This window comes from Sander lucioperca, chromosome 1 (assembly GCF_008315115.2).
Source record: "Sander lucioperca isolate FBNREF2018 chromosome 1, SLUC_FBN_1.2, whole genome shotgun sequence".
NCBI classification, from domain to species: domain Eukaryota; kingdom Metazoa; phylum Chordata; class Actinopteri; order Perciformes; family Percidae; genus Sander; species Sander lucioperca.
In genome coordinates, this window is record NC_050173.1 from 44,094,798 (window position 1) to 44,113,645 (window position 18,848).

An 18,848-nucleotide genomic window follows, 5' to 3' on the forward strand; every position below is an offset into this window, starting at 1 on the left:
TTCAACACGTAGCTCTGTTGTTTGTAAATTTGGAGTGCTGTCAGAAGTAAGAAAAACGAAAACAATCGGTGTTTCCTACACAGTGTTATCCTCCTGCTAGCGTTAGCACCCAGGAGGCTGAAACCAGGCAAGTTTTAAACTTTTTAGCCTCTTAACATGTTCGAAATGTCATTACAAGTACCTACCCATGTGAAGTCATTCCTTCCGAGTGAACACAGTGAATCTGACTGCACTAGATGTGAAAGAAATGCATAAAAGTTGTGCTAATTCAGCTCTGTTTAGTTCAGTTTTTCTCACTACTGACAGCACTCCAAATTTACAAACAACAGAGTTACGTGTTGAAATCGACCGGAATTCTCCTTTAAGGTCACTTTTACACAACAGTGATGTGGTGGTGATGTGGTATTTGAAATAAAGGACTATATGAGGGTAAAGATTTTTTAGCTTTCAAAGTGTTCACATCCAGTGTAGGCACTTTTTATATGGAGCACAGCAGTAAAATGACAGGGCTACAGTTTCTACATTAACAGAATCTTAATATAAATTAACCATTTTAAATCATATCCACTGTGCAGGAATACAGAGCCAAAACAACGATAAATGTGTCATTGTCTAAATACCTGTATGATTGTTAAATGATGGTGCAGAAAGAGGCCCTCGCCTCTTTTGATTGATACTAAAACCTGTCCACCTAAATCATTAAAACATTTTTTGGACATCAAACTGTGTTTAAATTCTGGAAATACCTGGAAAATCATGTTTCATTTCTGAACTCCAGAGAATTAACACATTTGGTAAGAGGAGACATGAACTGAATCTTTATTTATTACATAATTACCGTTTGACTTTACAGTTAAAAAAAAAGCTAAAACTACTAATTTACATAAGAATAGCGAGCTTCCACTTGACTCCGTTTCTCATCTTTGGTGGCATCATGACCTCAGCAGCTACAAGGGAAAAAAAAGACAAACGTTAAAAACAGACAAATTACTTTGAACGGAGAAATGATGGTACCTAGACTTTACGACCAACCCATTTCGGAGTGTGTGCTCACATATGGCACAGATCAGATGTGCATCCAAAAAAATGAAGTTGTTCAAACAGCGACCTGTGAGATAATGAGATGACTGTAAACCCTCTTTAACGCTACACATTGTGCTGACCTTGTGAGGCTGCAGGTCTCTGCTGCTGCTGGAAAGAAGCCATGATGCTGTTTGCAGTCGAGTTTGGCCCAGTGAGCTGAAAAGCAAGAATGAGATCACACGTTACATTAAAAATACAAGATAACACTAACAATACTGCATTCTCCTTGCTCACATAGACACAGAATGGATGTAGACCCATGTCTTGACTCTTAACCTTTTATTTGGTTGCTTTGTGTTTTAATGCATTTCATTTTCTTATTCAAAAAGAGCCATGGCAGTGTGCGCCCCATTCACAAAAGGCTCAGTCCTTGGCGCAGCTGCCATGGCATCGATTCCAACCTGTGGCCCTTTGCTGCATGTCGTTCCCCCTCTCTTTCTCCCCATTTCCTATTCACAGCTGTCCTGTCTAATAAAGGCCTAAAAAGCCTAAAAAATTGTCTTAAAAAAAAAAAAAAAAGAAGGAAAAAGATTAATCTCGCAGATACTGTAGACTCATATCTAATTTTATTCATTTGACACGACATATCAGCGTTAAACCAATCACAGCAACAGACCTCAAATTTGATCATAACACGTGTTATGGATTATATATGGTATAATATTTACCGGAGCTTGACTGTTCTGCAGGCCCTCAGGCCACACCTCAGGAACAGCTGCCTCCATCGTCTGCAGAGCATCGTCGTAGGCCAGCTGCAGCTTCTCCGCCTGTTTGTCAAACTGGAACAGCACCAGGGCCTTCAGCGCGCTGTGCACTTCCTCTGCAGGAAAGGCAATTAAAGGCTTCAGTGTGTATGTGTATATATCTCTTTAAAACGTTACCTTAGAACATGCAATGTCTGAAAAGAGAAAGAAGTTGTTCACACTCCGTGCGGTAAATTCATGGAACGAGCTTCCAGAAGAAGTTGTGCGTTCCCCTTCTATTAATTTTTATATATATATATATATATATATATACACACACACATTCTTTTTTAGTCCATGTCTTGAAAATGCTGATTAAAATGCTTCTCCAGAATAAGACCACATTTCCCATCATCCCTGGCTGCTCCCTACCATTTTACTGCTATTTCTGTACTGTACACCACAGAACTGAACAAGAATTTCAACAAGCAGACACAACTTAATCTCACTTACACTGCCAAACCGAACACAGATGATTTCAACATAAAAGATTTTAAAAGAATGAAGTAACTATAAATGATGAGGAGCCTTTAAGTGTCTGTACCTCTCATCTTGTCCACAGTAGTGAGGATCTCACCCAGAGCGTACATCAGTGCTCTGTCTTCCATCGGGCTTCCCTCCTTCAGACTCAACTTTTTCCTCTCTGCTTTCCGACGGTTCTTTGACGACCTCCTGCAGACAGAACATTAAACCAGCACCCAAAATGTAATTATTTTTCACATGGAACTTTACAGTGTGGAAAACACCCCAGTCTGACAACAATGTGTGTGTGTTTTGTCTTACGAGGAGATGCGGGAGTTACTGTGGGAGTATTTGGAGCCGCTCATCACACTGCTGGCTTCAGAGTACAGCTCCGCATCAGGACAGTCCGGACCATCGTCATCTGATGAAGAACACAGAGCGTTACTGCAAATTTAAGTTTTAATTATGATTTCAACTGCAGAATATAATCAGAAAATACACTTTCTATTTAATACATTTCTTAATTCCTTCATTTTTGGCTTCCCTCTTGACCTTGTATGGAGTGTACTTAACCATATTGTGGTGAGAATATGACTCAACATATTGAGCATACAGATGCTACGACTGGTCTGAGAAATTATTATTATATATTATATACGTTTTGACAAAAAAAAAAAAATAACACTACTGGAATTCTTTCTTACTGAGATTAAGCTTTTTACAACTTCCTTTTAGGCCTACTAGGGGGTGAACATTTGGTACTATAAAAAGCAACATATGGTATGACATTAACAGACAGATTTGACATAACATCATCAAAAAAACATGTTAGCTCAGATACTTTAGGTCCTGTCAAGTTTGACTTGTTCTCACCCAGCATGTCCAGTCTGGCCTTCTCTTTCTGCTCCCGGACCACGGCCAGCCGGGTCCTGTGCCGCGTGAACGTCGCTACTTGGGCCTCCAGGAATGCAGTCTGGGTGCTGAAAGCTGACACAAGACAACATGACACAACAAGACATTAAAGTGCTCATATTATGCTCATTTTCCGGTTCATAATTGTATTTAGAGGTTGTACCAGAATAGGTTTACGTGGTTTAATTCTCAAAAAACACCATCTTTTTGTTGTACTGCACATTGCTGCAGCTCCTCTTTTCACCCTGTGTGTTGAGCTATCTGGTTTAGCTACAGAGTGAGGCATCTCTCTTCTGTTTAATCTTTGTTGGGAGTCGCACATGCTCAATAGCTAGGTAAGGACTACTAGCCAGTCAGGAGCAGAGTATGAGGGCGTGCCATGCTAGCAGCTAGGCGAGCATTATAACGTGTTACAAAGTGACCACGTTTGTCTCTGAAGTAAAGGCTGGACTACAATAGAGCTGTTTGGAGCAGTTTGTTTTCTGTTGGAGATGGTAAGTCCCTTTGGGGTGGACTTTGGGCTTTTTCACTTTGTAAACCTATAACGTCCACAAAAAAGATATATAACACAATAAAGGAAAGGGAAAAAGCCAAAAAGCATAATATGAGCACTTTAAGACAAATGTTTGGCCTCTCTGTTCAACCCCTTCCTTTGTTTCCAGATCTGTTTAGGAAGTGACAGTAGACGACTAAGCATGAGAAGAGATAGTTAGATGGCTGAACAGGCCAGTCGGAGTTCTCCTCACCTTCCAACAGAGCAGGTTTGAGGTTGGTTTCTGTGATGTCCTGTCTGTTGTGCATGTAAATCTGAAGCAGACAAAGAACATATACCATGGTAATGTCAACAAGAAATAAATGAATAAACAAAAGTAAAAACAAATAAAATAAAAAGTCCAATTAAAAAGAAGCTTTTACTGACCAATCGGAGCGCCTCCTCCCAGACTGAACCAGTGACCAGAGCCAAGATGGCCTCTTCACAGTCCTATTGGAAAAGATTGAGCATGTTTCAACCATAAGCAAGCTGCTTCATTGGAAGCCATTTTATCCAGCAGCTTCTTGCTGCAGAGGATCTTACTTTGGCGTACTGGTCCAACAGCAGAGCAGCTTCTGAGAACCGTCGCTGTTCAGTCAGCTTCTCTAAAAGGGAAGGAAAGTAGCTGTTTTAGGATTTGCATGGTACCGTGTTTGACCATCTAACTGGCTACCTGTCTGTCTGACTGTCAACCTGCATTCTTATCTTTCTACAATCTACCGGTTGTTACGGTTACCTGCCAGGTCCCTGGCCAGCAGAGCCAACTGGTCAGGTGGTAGTGGGATTTGCTGCGCCGCACAGATGGCGTTCCTCCAACTGGAGCTGCTGGCGAATGCCTGCAAGGCGGCGGCTGGCTCGCCGCATCGCCACAGCAACAGGCCGGCCTGCTCCGCCTGCTGCTGCTCCATCAGGTGCTCGGCGTACGCACAGCTCAGAGCCTAGAGGTCAGAGTTCAGGGGTCAAGCTTTCCGTAAAAGATCATCTCAAAGAATTGAAGTTAGTTATCTGAAAACTGGAAGAGGAAAAGTGTTTTGCAAACATACACTACCGGTTAAAAGTTTGGGGTCACTTAGAAATTTCCATTCCACTCCATTATAGACAGAATACCAGCTGATCTGAGTGGGCGGCTGACCTTTAATGCGATATCTACATTGCCCATTATCAGCAACCATTCATCCAATGTTCCAGAGGCCCATTCTGTTTACTAATCGGATATCATTTTAAAAGGCTAACTGAGAAAACATTGGAGAACTCTTTTGCAATTATGTAAGCACATAATGTAATCTGAAAACTGCTGCCCTGGTTAAAAAAAACAATGCAACTGATCTCAGCTGGTATTCTGTCTATAATGGAGTGCAATGGAAATTTCTAAGTGACCCCAAACTTTTGACCGGTAGTGTATAACCACCTAAACTGATGGCTTTAGATACTTCTGGGTGAAAAATATTCCAGGCTGTGTTTCTACCTTGTAGTGAGCACCGTCTGTTGGGTACAGCCGCAGAGCTTCACTGTAGAGTTTCTGCTCCTTCACAAGAAGCAAAGCTTCACGGAAATGTTCCTCTCCTGAACACAAAGCACAACGGAGATCAGGTCACAGTAAACTTGTATTCAGCTTAAAAAAAAACAAAAAAAAAAAAAAAAAAAACACAGCCTGTCAAGACTTTGCAAACCATTAGAACATAGATTAACAGATCAACATGCATGTTCAGTGTTGGTTTTCTTGTGACGATTGTCACGTTGACTTTCTCAAGTTAGCCAAGAGCATTGTCTCACATAAATCATGCACGCAGGATAACAACTTCCTAAGAACTGTGATTCATAAGCCAATCATTTTTTCATCAAAGAAAATCAAACCTACGAGTCTTGTAATTCAGAGTATCTGCACATTTTTAACAGCAAATTTGATGACTTTTAAGACCTTTTTTAAGTCATCTAAAAAGGAAACTTTAAGACTTTACCACGACAAAAAAACAAAACAGGAAAATGTTCAGCGCGACACGACACAGAATGGTGTGGCAAAGCATAGCGCGGCACAGCTCACCAGAGCCACGCTCAAGACGACAATTTTTATACCAAGTGCTGATTCGCCTTACAACCTTGACATGGTTGACTGTGTATAAACTATCAGCCTTTAAGGTACTTCAGGTAATTTAATGAAATTCTGGGTTAGGGTTAGGGTCAAACTGTCGTTTAAAAGCATATTTAGGACGGAATCGCCACTTTTAAGATTTACCGTATTTTTGTTTTTCGATCAAATGGCCTTTTGAATGGAAGTAATAGGGGCACTTTTATGCTAGCCTCAAAATAGCTATTTTTAAAACAGTAAGAAGGCTCGACACAACATGAAACTTTGCTCCAAGTATGACCAGGGGCTCTACACCTTAACTACACCGGTGACCGAGGGATACACTAAATCTGTGGCTACTTGTTTTGATATCGACTCGTTCTGACTGCCAAGGTGGTAGCAGCCGGAAACAACGAGCTACGGTGAGTTGTTAAAACCTCTTTTTAGTAAACTCTGGGTACACAAACAATGTTCTCAATACTCGAGTTCATGTGTAGAGCCCCTGGTGATACTTTGAGCAAAGTCTCATGTTGTGTCGAGCCTTCTTAGTGTTTTAAAAATAGCTATTTTGAGGCTAGCATAAAAGTGCCCCTAGCACTCCCATTCAGAAGGCCATTTGACCGAAAAACGGAAATACAGTAAATCTTAAAAGTGGCGCTTCCATCCTAAATATGCTTTTAAACGAAAGTTTGACTCGGGTACATTCACAAAAAGACCCTAGGTTGCATTTTGGTGAGAGTTACGCTTTAAGACCTCCTTATCGTAAATTCCAGATTTCAAGACATTTTCAGACCCTAAAAATCAAAAATTTTATTTAAGACGTTTCAAGACAGGTAATTAGAGAATCTCACAGCTAACGGTGGCTCTCTAAATAAAGAGCAGTAAAACGGGCCGAGCTGACAAACATTCAGACTGACCACACTTGCTGAGGTGATGCAGGGCCTTCCTGTAGCGTTTCAGGTGCTTGTCGATGGTGTAGCGCTGGTAGTTTGGCTCCAGGTTCTTCAGCATGTTTAAGAAGGGAAGGTACTCTTTGGGGTCCTGCAGGGATGGTGTACAACAATTAACTGATACATACTGAGAAAATCATCCACCAATCACAACTAAGTCATATAAAAAGGGAGTCTAAAAAAAATAATGAATGGGGAAAGCTGGTGTTGGGAATGTTGGAAATGAATACATTGTTTGTTCTTTTCATATCCTCCATAACATTTAAAACAAAAAAATAATTTTCAAGGTACACTGATTCTTACGTATACACTCTCCGTTCCTCGGTTTGCTTTCCCCACGAATACAAAGATGCCAAGAACAAAAACTCCAAAACAAAAAACATTACATAAACTTGATCTGCTGTCAGTGCTAATTATCTAATTGATATTTTGGAGAACCTTGCAGTGTAAGTGAACATATTAATGTGTAAATCTGTGCAATATCTGGCAGCTTGAATGCCCCTTGTGTCATTTTTACTCCACCTCTGGAGTTTTGGTGCATACTCACGCATATTAACGAGGACAATGGGTTTCCTTGAAAACTTCTAAATGCTTTAGGATACAGAGGTCCTCAACATCACAGGTGGTATGTGAAATAAGGGCTTACTTAATAATCTCGTTAACATAACTGATTGTGTTCGGTACACAATGTCATGCTACTTTGGACTTCCATTTTATTTAGTCAAAGTCAAGTGAAACAACATAATGAAGACCTTTCTTCCTCTGCTGTGTTATACCTTCTGAGATTTCTCAGCCACCATGAGCACGAGGTCAAAGTCGTACGTTCCCAGAGAGTGTTCGTACAGGTCGTTGACGTTGACGAGGAAGAGGAGGTACTTCAACGCCTCTTCAGCACTCACAGAACCGGGAGCGTCAGGAGGGTTCACTGGGCAAATACACAAACGCAGCACACAATGAGAAACAAATAATAAAAAATCACCTCCTCCCAAAATCTGCTTCTGTGTATGTGTAGCTGAGTGAAACAGAGTTCAGTTTAGGGTTAGGTCATCAGTGTTCTCACCTCGAAGCTCGTGGACTTTCTGCAGAGCGACCTCCAGCTCTGGAACGCTCTTCTTCACGTGAGTCGTCAATATGGACAGAAAAAACCTGGAAGGTCGACAACATCATCGGTTTATATCCCTGCTTTATCTACTCTTATGCAGACAGCACATGTGTGGCCTAATCACTGCAGAGCTGTTTTTAAAGGAACACGGCGACTTATTGGGACTTTAGCTTATTCACCGTAACCCCCAGAGTTAGACAAGTTGATACATACCCTTCTCGTGTCCGTGCGTGTTGTAACTCTGTCTGACGGTTCCACCGGTAGCTTAGCCTAGCACAGAACGTGCAGGTAACTGATTCCAACTAGGCTACTGATCCAAATAAGTGACAAAATAACACCAACATGTTCCTATTTACATGTTGTGATTTGTAGAGTCACAGGGTGTACAAATAACAAGGTCACATGAGACACAGCCATCTTCTAACCGTAAACAAACCGGGAACTATATTCTCAGAAAGGCTTGCTGCAAAGTAGATCACTCCGCCCAAGTAGCAGAGCTTCGCCTTTCTGAGAATACAGTTCTGAGGCTAGTTGGAACCAGTTACCTGCAGGTTCTGTGCTAGGCTAAGCTACCGGTGGAACCGTCAGACAGCGTTACAACACGCACGGAGATGAGAAGGGTATCGACTTGTCTTACTCTGGGGGATACGGTGAATAAGCTAAAGTCCCAATAAGTCGGCGTGTTCCTTTAAGTCTTTTGAACCAAGGTGTGAGTCAAGTATAAAGTGAGCATGGCCAAGTCTCAGGTTTTTGAGGTTCTAAGCACGTTCCTAAATTAATTTCAGAAGCACTGACTTGTTTGGATCCATTGATTCCATGGCGCTCCGTAAAGCATCACAAACTACATCCACTTTCTTCTGCCCAGAAACAGGCTGGGCCTGGGCCGGGCTGCACTCAGGACGGGGGTACATGGTGCCGGTTGTATCCTCCTCCCTGGGTACCAAAGAAAGAAACAATATAGGAGTAAAATACTTGTTAGAACAAGAGTTGCTATAACTGAAAAACTAGAGCTAAAGAATCTTACTTGAGCTCAGTGAGGAACAGGTTGATGTGGCTGATGGAGTTAAGTTGTGTGATGAAGGTCTCCATGTTCTCCAGGAAAACCTGCGGGAAGAGATGGCCATTGAAACGTGAGCAGTCAGGAACGCACATGGTGTCAGTGTTTGGTTTTGTGCTTTAATCCTAATTGATGCACTGCCTTCATAATTTAGAACAGGGCCAGGAAACAGTCAAACAACTGAAACATATTCACTTAATAATAATAATAATAATAATAATAATAATAATAATAAACTGCCTGCTGTGGACAAAATAAAAGATGTAATGTCACAAAACTACACATGAAACCTTGTATGTACCTTTGGGTTGTGGTCATACATGAGGTTCAGGTTGATCCTCAGCTTCCTCATACACTCAAAAGAATCTCTGAACCTCAAACTGGAAAACAAAAAAACAAAACAGATTTAACACTCAGTTCAGTATGGTGCAATGTTAACATTTTTGCTCACACGCTGTTTCAAGTCTTTAAGTATTAAGCTACAAACCGTGGCATTTGCATTACATCAAGACAATGTTGTGTTACGTTTAAGTATTAAAAAGGCTACATTTAGTTTAAAATGTACAATGTAAGAGCTGTTACACACCAACCAGACGGCCGACCGTCGGCAGAAAAGCCAGTCGGACTGATCAGTCGGGTCCCCGAGGTCCAAAAAAATGCCTCAGAACACACTGAGGCGACGCCGACTTCAGCGTACGCTCTGCACGTGCGCGAAACGTAATACGTCTCCATAGCAGCAGGCGGCACTTCTCTGTATTGTTTCCATTAACAGTCTATGATTGTTTCCCAGAAAATGAAAACCGGCAGCTGATTGGACGAACGCGTCACGTGGGTCTTTTTTCTCCGGAAATGAAGGCCGACAGCTCCTCCGACGGACGACGGCACGGAACACATCGAACAGACTCGAGTCACTGACCTCGGGAGACTGTCCGATGGCCGATAATCGGGTTGGTGTGTCAGTGCCCTAAGAAGGTCTGGGAGGACCTTTAGTCATTGAGATTAAAGGTCCTATGACATGCTGCTTTTTGGATGCTTTTATATAGGCCTCAGTGGTCCCCTAATACTGTATCTGAAGTCTCTTTTATATAGACCTTAGTGATCCCCTAATACTGTATCTGAAGTCTCTTTTATATAGGCCTTAGTGGTCCCCTAATACTGTATCTGAAGTCTCTTTTATATAGACCTTAGTGGTCCCCTAATACTGTATCTGAAGTCTCTTTTATATAGACCTTAGTGGTCCCCTAATACTGTATCTGAAGTCTCTTTTATATAGGCCTTAGTGGTCCCCTAATACTGTATCTGAAGTCTCTTTTATATAGGCCTTAGTGATCCCCTAATACTGTATCTGAAGTCTCTTTTATATAGGCCTTAGTGGTCCCCTAATACTGTATCTGAAGTCTCTTTTATATAGACCTTAGTGGTCCCCTAATACTGTATCTGAAGTCTCTTTTATATAGACCTTAGTGGTCCCCTAATACTGTATCTGAAGTCTCTTTTATATAGGCCTCAGTGGTGCCCTAATACTGTATCTGAAGTCTCTTTCTTTCATTTCTCAGGTGATATAATGGAAGAATGTCAAACTCACCTGTCCAGCCACTTCCTGAGCTGAGCCAACACCAGCGATCGATGATGCACGGTCTCCAAGTTCCCACGAGGCATCTGGACATACATTCATACCTCTAAATTTGTCATTTGTGCATGACAATACATTTTTTTTTAATAAATTTGTTATCTGCATCTGGAGCTTGGCTTTGCATAAAAATACACAGTCATAGACAATAACATTTGCAGCACTGCTGCGGTGTTTACACAGGAAAGTGAAAGGTGGCAAGAGGTCTGTTTATGTGTGATAAAACGGACCTGCAGAATCACTCTGGTGTCTTGCGGTACCACAGTGACGATCCTGGATCCCCTCTCCACCCGCCTCAGCGTCTCGTCATTCTGACCTCCATCTGAGGCCAAGGCTGCCTGCAGCCCTGCGGAGTGAAAAGGCTTTCAACTCAACTGTACCATAAATTACTGTATACTAACACAGCACAGATGTTCACATTACCTATAGGAGCAGCCGGCCAGAGGCCAGCTAACAACAGAGATAAAGTTAGAAGCTACTTCCAACAAACACTGAACTAAACTCCTTCTCCTCCTCCAAAGTTAAGATAACTGATGCAATACGCCATATTATTTACATGGATATGGACCTGTCTTTAACTTTAGATGGATGACACTGACCCTGGAACAGAGGTAGTAACTCACCTTTGGGATCTGCACAATAAGTTGTCCCGTATTGTTATAACTCGGAATTTAATTATATTTATAATATTAACTATTGCTATACATAATTTGTATACTTTGTCATGTAAACAAAAAAAAAAAATCTAAATTGTATTCAATCTCAGCTGGATAACATCAACTTTGAGTAACATTGTATCAGCTCATTACAAATTCTGTATGTGTGTGTGTGTGTGTGTGTGTGTGTGTCCGTCCTACCTTTGACACTGAGCACGCTCAGTTGGAGGCAGCGGCAGGTATGGGAGTGTGTGGTAATGAGGAGGAAGTCGTTGCAAACGGCAAAGGAGGAAATATTGGAGGCCAGCTGAGAAAGAAGCAGACATAAATGAACACATTTCCCAGCAGCCCTTTCTCGCAATGAACGTATTGAGAGAGCTGGTAAAATAAAGTTGACAGCGTACCTCTGTGTCTCCAGCGTACAGGTGGGATCTGTCCGTCAGGCCGAACAGATACTCCTGAAGACATAAACGCAAGACAAAAAGAAACATAAGGGTTCAGGCCTGTACAAAGAACTCACTTATAATAAGTCATGTCAACACAGTTGTACGTGTTTCTACCTCCCCACTGATGCTGCCGAGGGCCGTCTGAACGCAGGGAACAGGGAAGTTGATGGCACATCCACTCGAGTCCCGCCAATCCTCCACTGATGGCTCAGGACGATCTACACAGAAATTATAATAAAACTAAATACAGCTTTTTTATTTCCTTCTGTAACTTTGTAAGTTTATTTGATTAGGACAATGCACATTAATCAACATTTCTCTAAATGCGCCAGTGTTAGCCAGTCGGCTAATTTTCAACTGTAGTCCTAATTACCTAGTATGCATGTCTTTATGGTGGAAAGAAACCGGAGCACCCAGAGGAAACCCACACAAACACGGGGAGAACATGCAAACTCCACACAGAAAGGCCCGATTCGAACCCAGAACCTTCTTGCTGTGAGGCAGAAGTGCTAACCACTGAGCCACCGTGCTGCCTAACTAATGCATTTTACATGCTTATACGGTGACATTCTCCTCTGTAATACTGTCAATACCCTGCAATACTGAAGGCAGCAAATTATTATGCTGCTCAATGGTACTTCAGCTGGAAGAATACCTCCTATTTGGGAGGCTGAAAGTCAGACCCTCTGCACAATCTCGTTTATCTGTGTTTTAAGCCGCCAACGTCTCCTTCCAGGTAGCGCTGCCTGGAAGGCACTAGGATTAGGCAATGGTTATGGTTAGGGTTAGGGTTAGGTGCCTTGAAGTCAACGGTCGCAGCACTGCCTTGAAGTCGATTAGGCAATGCTTATGGTTAGGGTTAAGGTTAAAGTTAGGGTTAGGTGCCTTGAAGTCAACGGTCGCAGTGCTCCCTGGAAGGAGACGTTGGGGGCTTAAAACACCATCGAGCCACAATCTCCATGCTGTGCAGAGTGCTTCTGAATTATCAAATAATCCATTTTGAATTCATAAAATTTCCAACAAAACATCACTTAGAGAAGAAGAGTGTGGTGACTCACCCCAGCACAGCTTCCTGATCCGTCCATCTTCCAGTTGTAGTGCCACAGTGCCAGTCTGGGAGCAGTGAATCATACTGACAACAACACCGTCGACTTCTATCTCAGACCTGAAATAAAAACACACCGTGCAGAGTCCTAAATTTACAACATGGATGTGGAAAAATTGACTTTAATATATTCAATGCAATTCAGTTCATTTGTTAGCTTAACAGGACAAAAACTAGTGCTGCCACTCGGGTGTTTTGAATAGAGATGTTCCGATACCAATACCAGTATCGGTATCGGCTCCGATACTGCCTAAAATGCTGGTATTGGTATCGGGAAGTACTGGAGTTTATGCACCGATCCGATACCACGTAATAAAGCCCTAAAGAAAATCTACGTTAAAGTAGTTTATTTATGTTCTTTTTCCGTTATAACTGACTGTCAAACTGCATAATAAAAGAAAGTTCTGTGGCATTCATGTTTCACAAAGAGTTTAACCTGAGCCAGACCGACAACAAAGATAGAAATCCTATCATATCCATGCAGGGATAGTAGTATACAGCTGTTAAAACATAATAAAATATACGACACACTGGTATTGGATCGGTACTCGGTATCGGCCGATACGCAAGTTCAGGTATCGGAATCGGTATCGGGAAGCAAAAAATGGTATCGGGCCATCTCTAGTTTTGAGTTGAGCCCTGCTGACCTGACAGTGAGCGTGTCATCAGCGCCATGAGCAGGGTGAAGCATCAGCAGGGTGGAGGAGGTTGGCAGCAGACCGGAGCTCACACACACAAACAGCTCGTCCTCCAGCCACAGCAGATGCCGCAGGGCCAGAGGCTGCTCCTGGAGAAGCGTCACTCTGCAGAAAAATCAGAGGAACAGGAGAGCAATCCTTGAGGGAACATTGAAGAAACACTAGTAAAGCTTGTGAAAAAAAAAAACAACGTGCATTAATCAGACTGCTAGCATCTTTAGCCTACAAGCTGAATACCAGCACCCAACTTCATGTAGTGCTTGTTCGTTTCAAAGTATCACGTGGCAGATTTTAGACAAAAAAAAATATGTTCAAATGATTAAAGTCAACATGACAGAAGTTCAGACAGGGAATCGTCTGCAGAAAAACAGCTGCACTGCAGGTTGCTGTGCGTTACCTTAACGTTTTCTGGAGGACCAGGGGACGAGACATCAAGCGGAACCCATCTGCTGTTTTGTCAACTTGTTCTCCTGAATCTGGAAAGATTGGTGGGTGCAGCAAAGAGAACCAACTGCTCAGAATAATATGTAGACCCAGAGTAACACAGATACACCTCAGTGTGTATCTCAATTTAAAACACCTGAAGAAAAAAATGCTATGTGTGATGTGAGCATCAGGCCAGATTTCATTTTTGTGCAGCATCTGTCTCCTTCTACCCAAGATCCCTTGTGTTTTGCTCTCCTCACTCATATTCTCATTTCTCAAGCTGTAACAGGTGAAGAATGCAACAGCGTTCAGCATACTAAATTCCACTCTCATTCATTCTGGTGATTGCTGTCATTGCAACCAAGCAAGCAAACCCACCTTGGCTGTAGACTGAGATCTGTCCGTCAGAGGTCAACGCTGCCAGCTGATTGGTCCTCTGAGGCTGGCAGAGGAAGGTCACCTGGTTGACTGGTGAGGTCAGCTGGAGCTCAAATGAACACATGGGAGGAGGAACCACACACTGCCTGAAGTTTGTCACCAGGATTTTATCTGAGGGGGTGTTGTTAGATAAATATTAACATTATGTTGAAAATCATCCCACGGTTCCATGTCCCCTCGACTCGTTGTCCCTTACCTCCGTCAATCACAGCCACGTTGGCGTTGTCGGTGGCGTCCAGCCCGGGGCTCCTCCCAGTCGTCCAGCCCCAGTCATAGGTGACGCTGATCCAGCTGCGGGTCACCACGTGGAGCCTCAGGGGGCGCTCGGGGTCCCAGCAGACACAGACCGGAGCCTTCTGAGAGTCTCTGCTAAAGTCCAGGCTCTGCTTCAGATACCAGTGGTAGTTCCCCACCACCCACAGCTGAACTGTAGAGGGAGCACGGGCAGATTTAAGGTGGCTGATTAATATACGTTTTCTTTTATTTATTTAATTATTTATTTATTCAACTTACTGATGAACAAAGTCATTCTAGCTATTAAACAGGCTCTGCTTTTGTAGTATTTTCAGTGACATAACAATAAATTGCAAACTTCTAAAAGGCAAGCCATGGAAAAATGTTCATCCAAATACTTTTGATAAAGAATAAAGTCCAAAGTCAGTTTACTGCAGTTTATCAGAGGAGGAACAATGGATTGTCACAGATGTATCCAATTCATGTCAGATTCCTTGTGTTCCTTGTCTTTAGGCAATGATTTAATGTCACCGATGTGATCCAACATGATGATTGGCCTGAGGGACGGGCTCCAACTTTGGCTGAACTTACTGGAAGTGTTGACTTGTTCGTCCTCTCCTGCAGTCATGTCCTCCAACCACACAGCTAAAACAGTGGAGTCACTGTTCCACAGCAAATCCTTCACCTGGAACACACACACACACACACACACAAAGTGTTTTATATTGGTTTTGAAAATTAAAAAAAAAAAAAATCACTGAGGTTCATTATATATTTCTAAAACCGTACGCGAGTCAGGTTTAGCTGAACGTACCTTGGCCTGGTCTTTGCTGAATGGGAGGGTAAAATCTCCATGCAGCAGTCCGTTCTTCTCCATGAAAACCACGCTGTGTTTGTTGGGATGACGCTGTGTGATTGCTATCAGATTGCCTGAGGGTCTGAAACAGCAGGAGAAGATTGGCCATGAATTCACACCTCTACTGTTCTCCCTTTTATTTCATCATGTAAATGATGGTTCATCCAGGAAAAACACCGGGATCTTTTACACATTAATACGGTTCTCCACATGGGAAAGAGCTTAATCTAAAAAAAAAAAAAAAACATGTATTTAACGAACTACAAGAACATTTCTTTGGCAGCGTTCTTACTTCCAGCAGAGCGCTTGCTCCAGGCCGTTGATGGGCTCGCTGGTTGCCTGCAAAACACCCTCCCTGTTCCAGACCCGGACCTTCCTGGCTCCGGTCTGAAGACAGACGGCGCTGACGGCAAACAGCTGACCATCACCTCGCCACGTCACCCGGGGTGTGCGGTCATCCCAGGCTGCAGCCGGCTGCACCTCCTGTGGGCGCGTGTTTACATCATTTGGAATATTTTGATATTAAACTAATTTTCTATTCATTTTCAAAACTTTTTATATATTTTGTTTGTTTTTTTTCCGGGCTTGGATGTTTCTGTGGTTAAACACCAACCTGGGTCTTCCTCTGTGCTGCCTGTTTCCCCTCTGAGCCGTGGAACTGAGTCTCCTTCTTCCCCCAACCCACCGTGATAAACTTCCCTGCAAAACACACAATATACAGTAGATTAATGTATTATAAATGTTATTATTATCATTTAGCCATATAACAAATATTTCTACATTTCCATGAATCATCCTGTGACCCTCTGTGGGTCCTGACCCTCCGACTGGGAACCACTAATCTATACAGAGTCCATTTGGAGCCATTGTACCTTCACCAAAGTCATCCTGGTGGATTCCGACCTCAGTGATCGGCTCAAAGTCTTTGGTCATCATGATGATTGTTTCCTGACCTGTGAGCACAAAGTATTAGTGATTTATTCATTTGGAACACTGCTTAATAGGTTTAGCTAAGAATGAACTAACTAAGCATTGATCTGTAACTATGGTTATCTAGAGCAACGGTGCATTTTGACCATACTCAGCTTATGAAAAGATTTGAACTATTGTTCATCTTTGACAATTTCCAAACAAAGAAAAAAGGTGCTACCAATGACTGCCTCCACTTTATAATAACCCACTTCACTAACAGGACTAGCATCTTACCCCACCTTCACTGGTAGCAACTTTAAAAAAAATGTTTAGACAATTGGATTGAGTATGTACTGGCCTTCTGCCCATTGTTGAGACCATAATAAGACTTGTATCTTAATATGTTTGGTGCCTTGTCCTGCTTGCAGCGATGCACAGGGAGCACTGACAATTCCACTGGGGGCTCTGACGATTAAAATTAAGGAGGACGTTTTTGATTTAAAACAGTGAAATATGTTTTTTTGACATTTGTATTACATACTGACCAGTAGTGAGAACGACAAGCTCTTCATCAGGACTCCAAGTCATCGAGGTCAGACCGCTGTCCACACTGCCAACACACTCCAACTGTGGAACATGATCACAGATATTTTGTGAGAACTCTCATTAACATATACATACAATACAGTACATTCCCTTGCCCCTTATACTTACCTTAACTTAAAACCAACCCAGACATTAACCCTAAAGCCAACACTTAACTGCCACACAACTCTTTAAAGAAATGAGGTGCTAACCTGGCAGGTGTTGAAGTTGAAGAGGACCACATCGCCACCAGCTGTGCCCAAACAAGCCGACTCGAGTTCAGCCAGGTCCTGTAGTCCAACCACCATTCCGCTGCCGTCCTCTGGGAGGAAACCCTCAGCTGTCAACGAGGCCTCACTGACCACCTGCAGAACACGATAGAAGAAAGTTGATTCCTATTTGAAATGCCGCGCCTCCCTTTGCTACTTTGTTTATTTGGACGCATCTCTAACCACGTTACTATCCTCAACCAGATGAAGCTAAAATAATTAAGTAAACAGAGATGTTTTGAGTGTGTTGTCAAAATCCAGAGCCAATCAGTATGTCATCCCCAGCTCACCTGGCCAGTGCGTGGGTCGTACTCTGTGATGGAGTAGTGGGAAGCGACCAGCAGCGAGCCGGTGTCAGCCCGAACTGCTAAACACTGCGGGGAGCCTGGACCCTGCAGCTCCGAGCTCCGTAGGCTCTTCAGCAGCTTCAAGTTCCGCATTTTACCTCAAGACAGACTGAAAATACACAGAGCCTGAGTCTGGAGCCAGAGCCTGCAAACACCTTAAAAACAGCAAAAATTAAACATGTTCTGTAGCAAAACTATTGACTGACATAGAGTGATGTATTATTACTGTGATTAAAAACTTGATTTAGTTATTATAATAGCATGAAATGGCTTCAGTGTTTAACATTACAGTTCAGTGTGGCTGGTGTAAAATTTACCTCTACCTGCTTGACAAATCCTATCTATAAAATGGGTGCTTTTCAGTTTTTACCGGGTGTGGAATACATTCTATAAGCACTGAGACAAATTCCTAAAATATCATAGCAATATTGAGATATTCAGTCCAACATTAAAACACTGGCACACAGCCCTGTTTATATAACGTTAATAGTTTCAGTTTTAGAGCATTTGGGGGTGGGGGGCGGGGGCTGCACTGTCTGTGTTTGGCTGCTGTTGTGTGGAGAAATTAAATAAATCTAGCATGAATCGTGTCATCAATTTTGAAAAAGTTGTTTGTTTGTTTTCCTCTGTTAACAGAGTGATGCCCCACTGGATTCGGAAAATACCGTGTTCTCTCTCTTTTAACTTTAACTTTAACTTTAACGTTACACTCCATCTAACAACGCCCCTATTAATTGACGCTAACGTTAACGTTACATTGTCAATTTAGTGTTTTCTTGAAATTTTAACTGCTAGCCAGTTTTCTGAGCCCTGTAGACATAAGTTAGCTACGTTAACGTTAACGTTATATCAGTTCGCCGAAAGCCAGACAAGTAGCTAACACAAACCAACAATAACGGTGAAGCTTTAAAGGTAACGTTACTTTGATAGTGTAAATAACTAACGTTAGTTTGTTAGCAGTATACGGTTTTAGAAAGAACTGGATGTGCTAGCATTTCTTTAAACTTGAAGGAGCGACATGCTATTTAGCTGAAATTCTTCAATGAACCAAACACAAAATGAAAGCTTTAAAAGCTTTTCCAAGAAAACTGTAAAAACCCACCTGGAAGAAACAGCTTGAAGTAATAAAACCTTTTTAAATACCCAGCATCAACTACATAACATCATGCATGTGGCGCTGTCAGACTCATAACCTTTTACCTCTGACGTAGTTACAGAAGGTACCGGAGGTGGAGCCCCCTGGCGCCGAGGAGTGAACAGGCATCCATGTGAGGAAATGGACTTTGTATTTAGTAAAATGTATTGATAAATTGATTTCTCTCAACAACACAATATACATA

The 18,848-nt window shown here is 42.3% G+C and overlaps 1 protein-coding gene across 2 annotated transcripts; it reads right to left on the bottom strand.

Annotated features, from left to right (window-relative positions):
* Nucleotides 1-795: 795 nt before the first annotated feature.
* On the bottom strand, nt 796-18,755 carry elp1 (elongator complex protein 1). Of its 2 annotated transcripts, none has more exons than XM_031317131.2 (36): nt 18,611-18,755; nt 17,452-17,663; nt 17,105-17,257; nt 16,853-16,934; nt 16,268-16,348; nt 16,009-16,094; nt 15,688-15,878; nt 15,354-15,477; nt 15,131-15,224; nt 14,502-14,732; nt 14,246-14,416; nt 13,839-13,917; nt 13,391-13,546; nt 12,697-12,803; nt 11,753-11,856; nt 11,597-11,650; nt 11,394-11,499; nt 10,767-10,882; nt 10,492-10,565; nt 9,208-9,286; nt 8,874-8,953; nt 8,645-8,782; nt 7,808-7,893; nt 7,524-7,672; nt 6,715-6,838; nt 5,198-5,295; nt 4,469-4,670; nt 4,276-4,337; nt 4,120-4,182; nt 3,947-4,007; nt 3,162-3,275; nt 2,610-2,709; nt 2,371-2,498; nt 1,752-1,903; nt 1,164-1,239; nt 796-947 (listed from the first exon to the last, which is right to left on the bottom strand). In XM_031317131.2, exons 2-36 carry the CDS (start codon nt 17,599-17,601, stop codon nt 880-882), a joined length of 3,939 nt encoding a protein of 1,312 aa, XP_031172991.1. In that variant the 5' UTR covers nt 17,602-17,663; nt 18,611-18,755; the 3' UTR covers nt 796-879. The 2 variants fall into 2 exon arrangements, with proteins under 2 accessions (XP_031172991.1, XP_031172992.1); XM_031317132.2 differs by having other exon boundaries at nt 17,452-17,606; nt 18,611-18,737.
* Nucleotides 18,756-18,848: the final 93 nt, after the last annotated feature.

What these genes read in the sequence shown, in the direction of transcription:
- elp1 (XM_031317131.2), bottom strand. Translation starts at nt 17,601, where the DNA reads ATGCGGAACTTGAAGCTGCTGAAGAGCCTACGGAGCTCGGAGCTGCAG. An exon ending in GGCCAGACTGGACATGCTGG is followed by an intron (nt 2,710 to 3,161) that starts GTGAGAACAAGT and finishes GTTCTTCATCAG; the next exon opens with ATGACGATGGTCCGGACTGT. An exon ending in AGTAACTCCCGCATCTCCTC is followed by an intron (nt 2,499 to 2,609) that starts GTAAGACAAAAC and finishes TTCTGTCTGCAG; the next exon opens with GAGGTCGTCAAAGAACCGTC.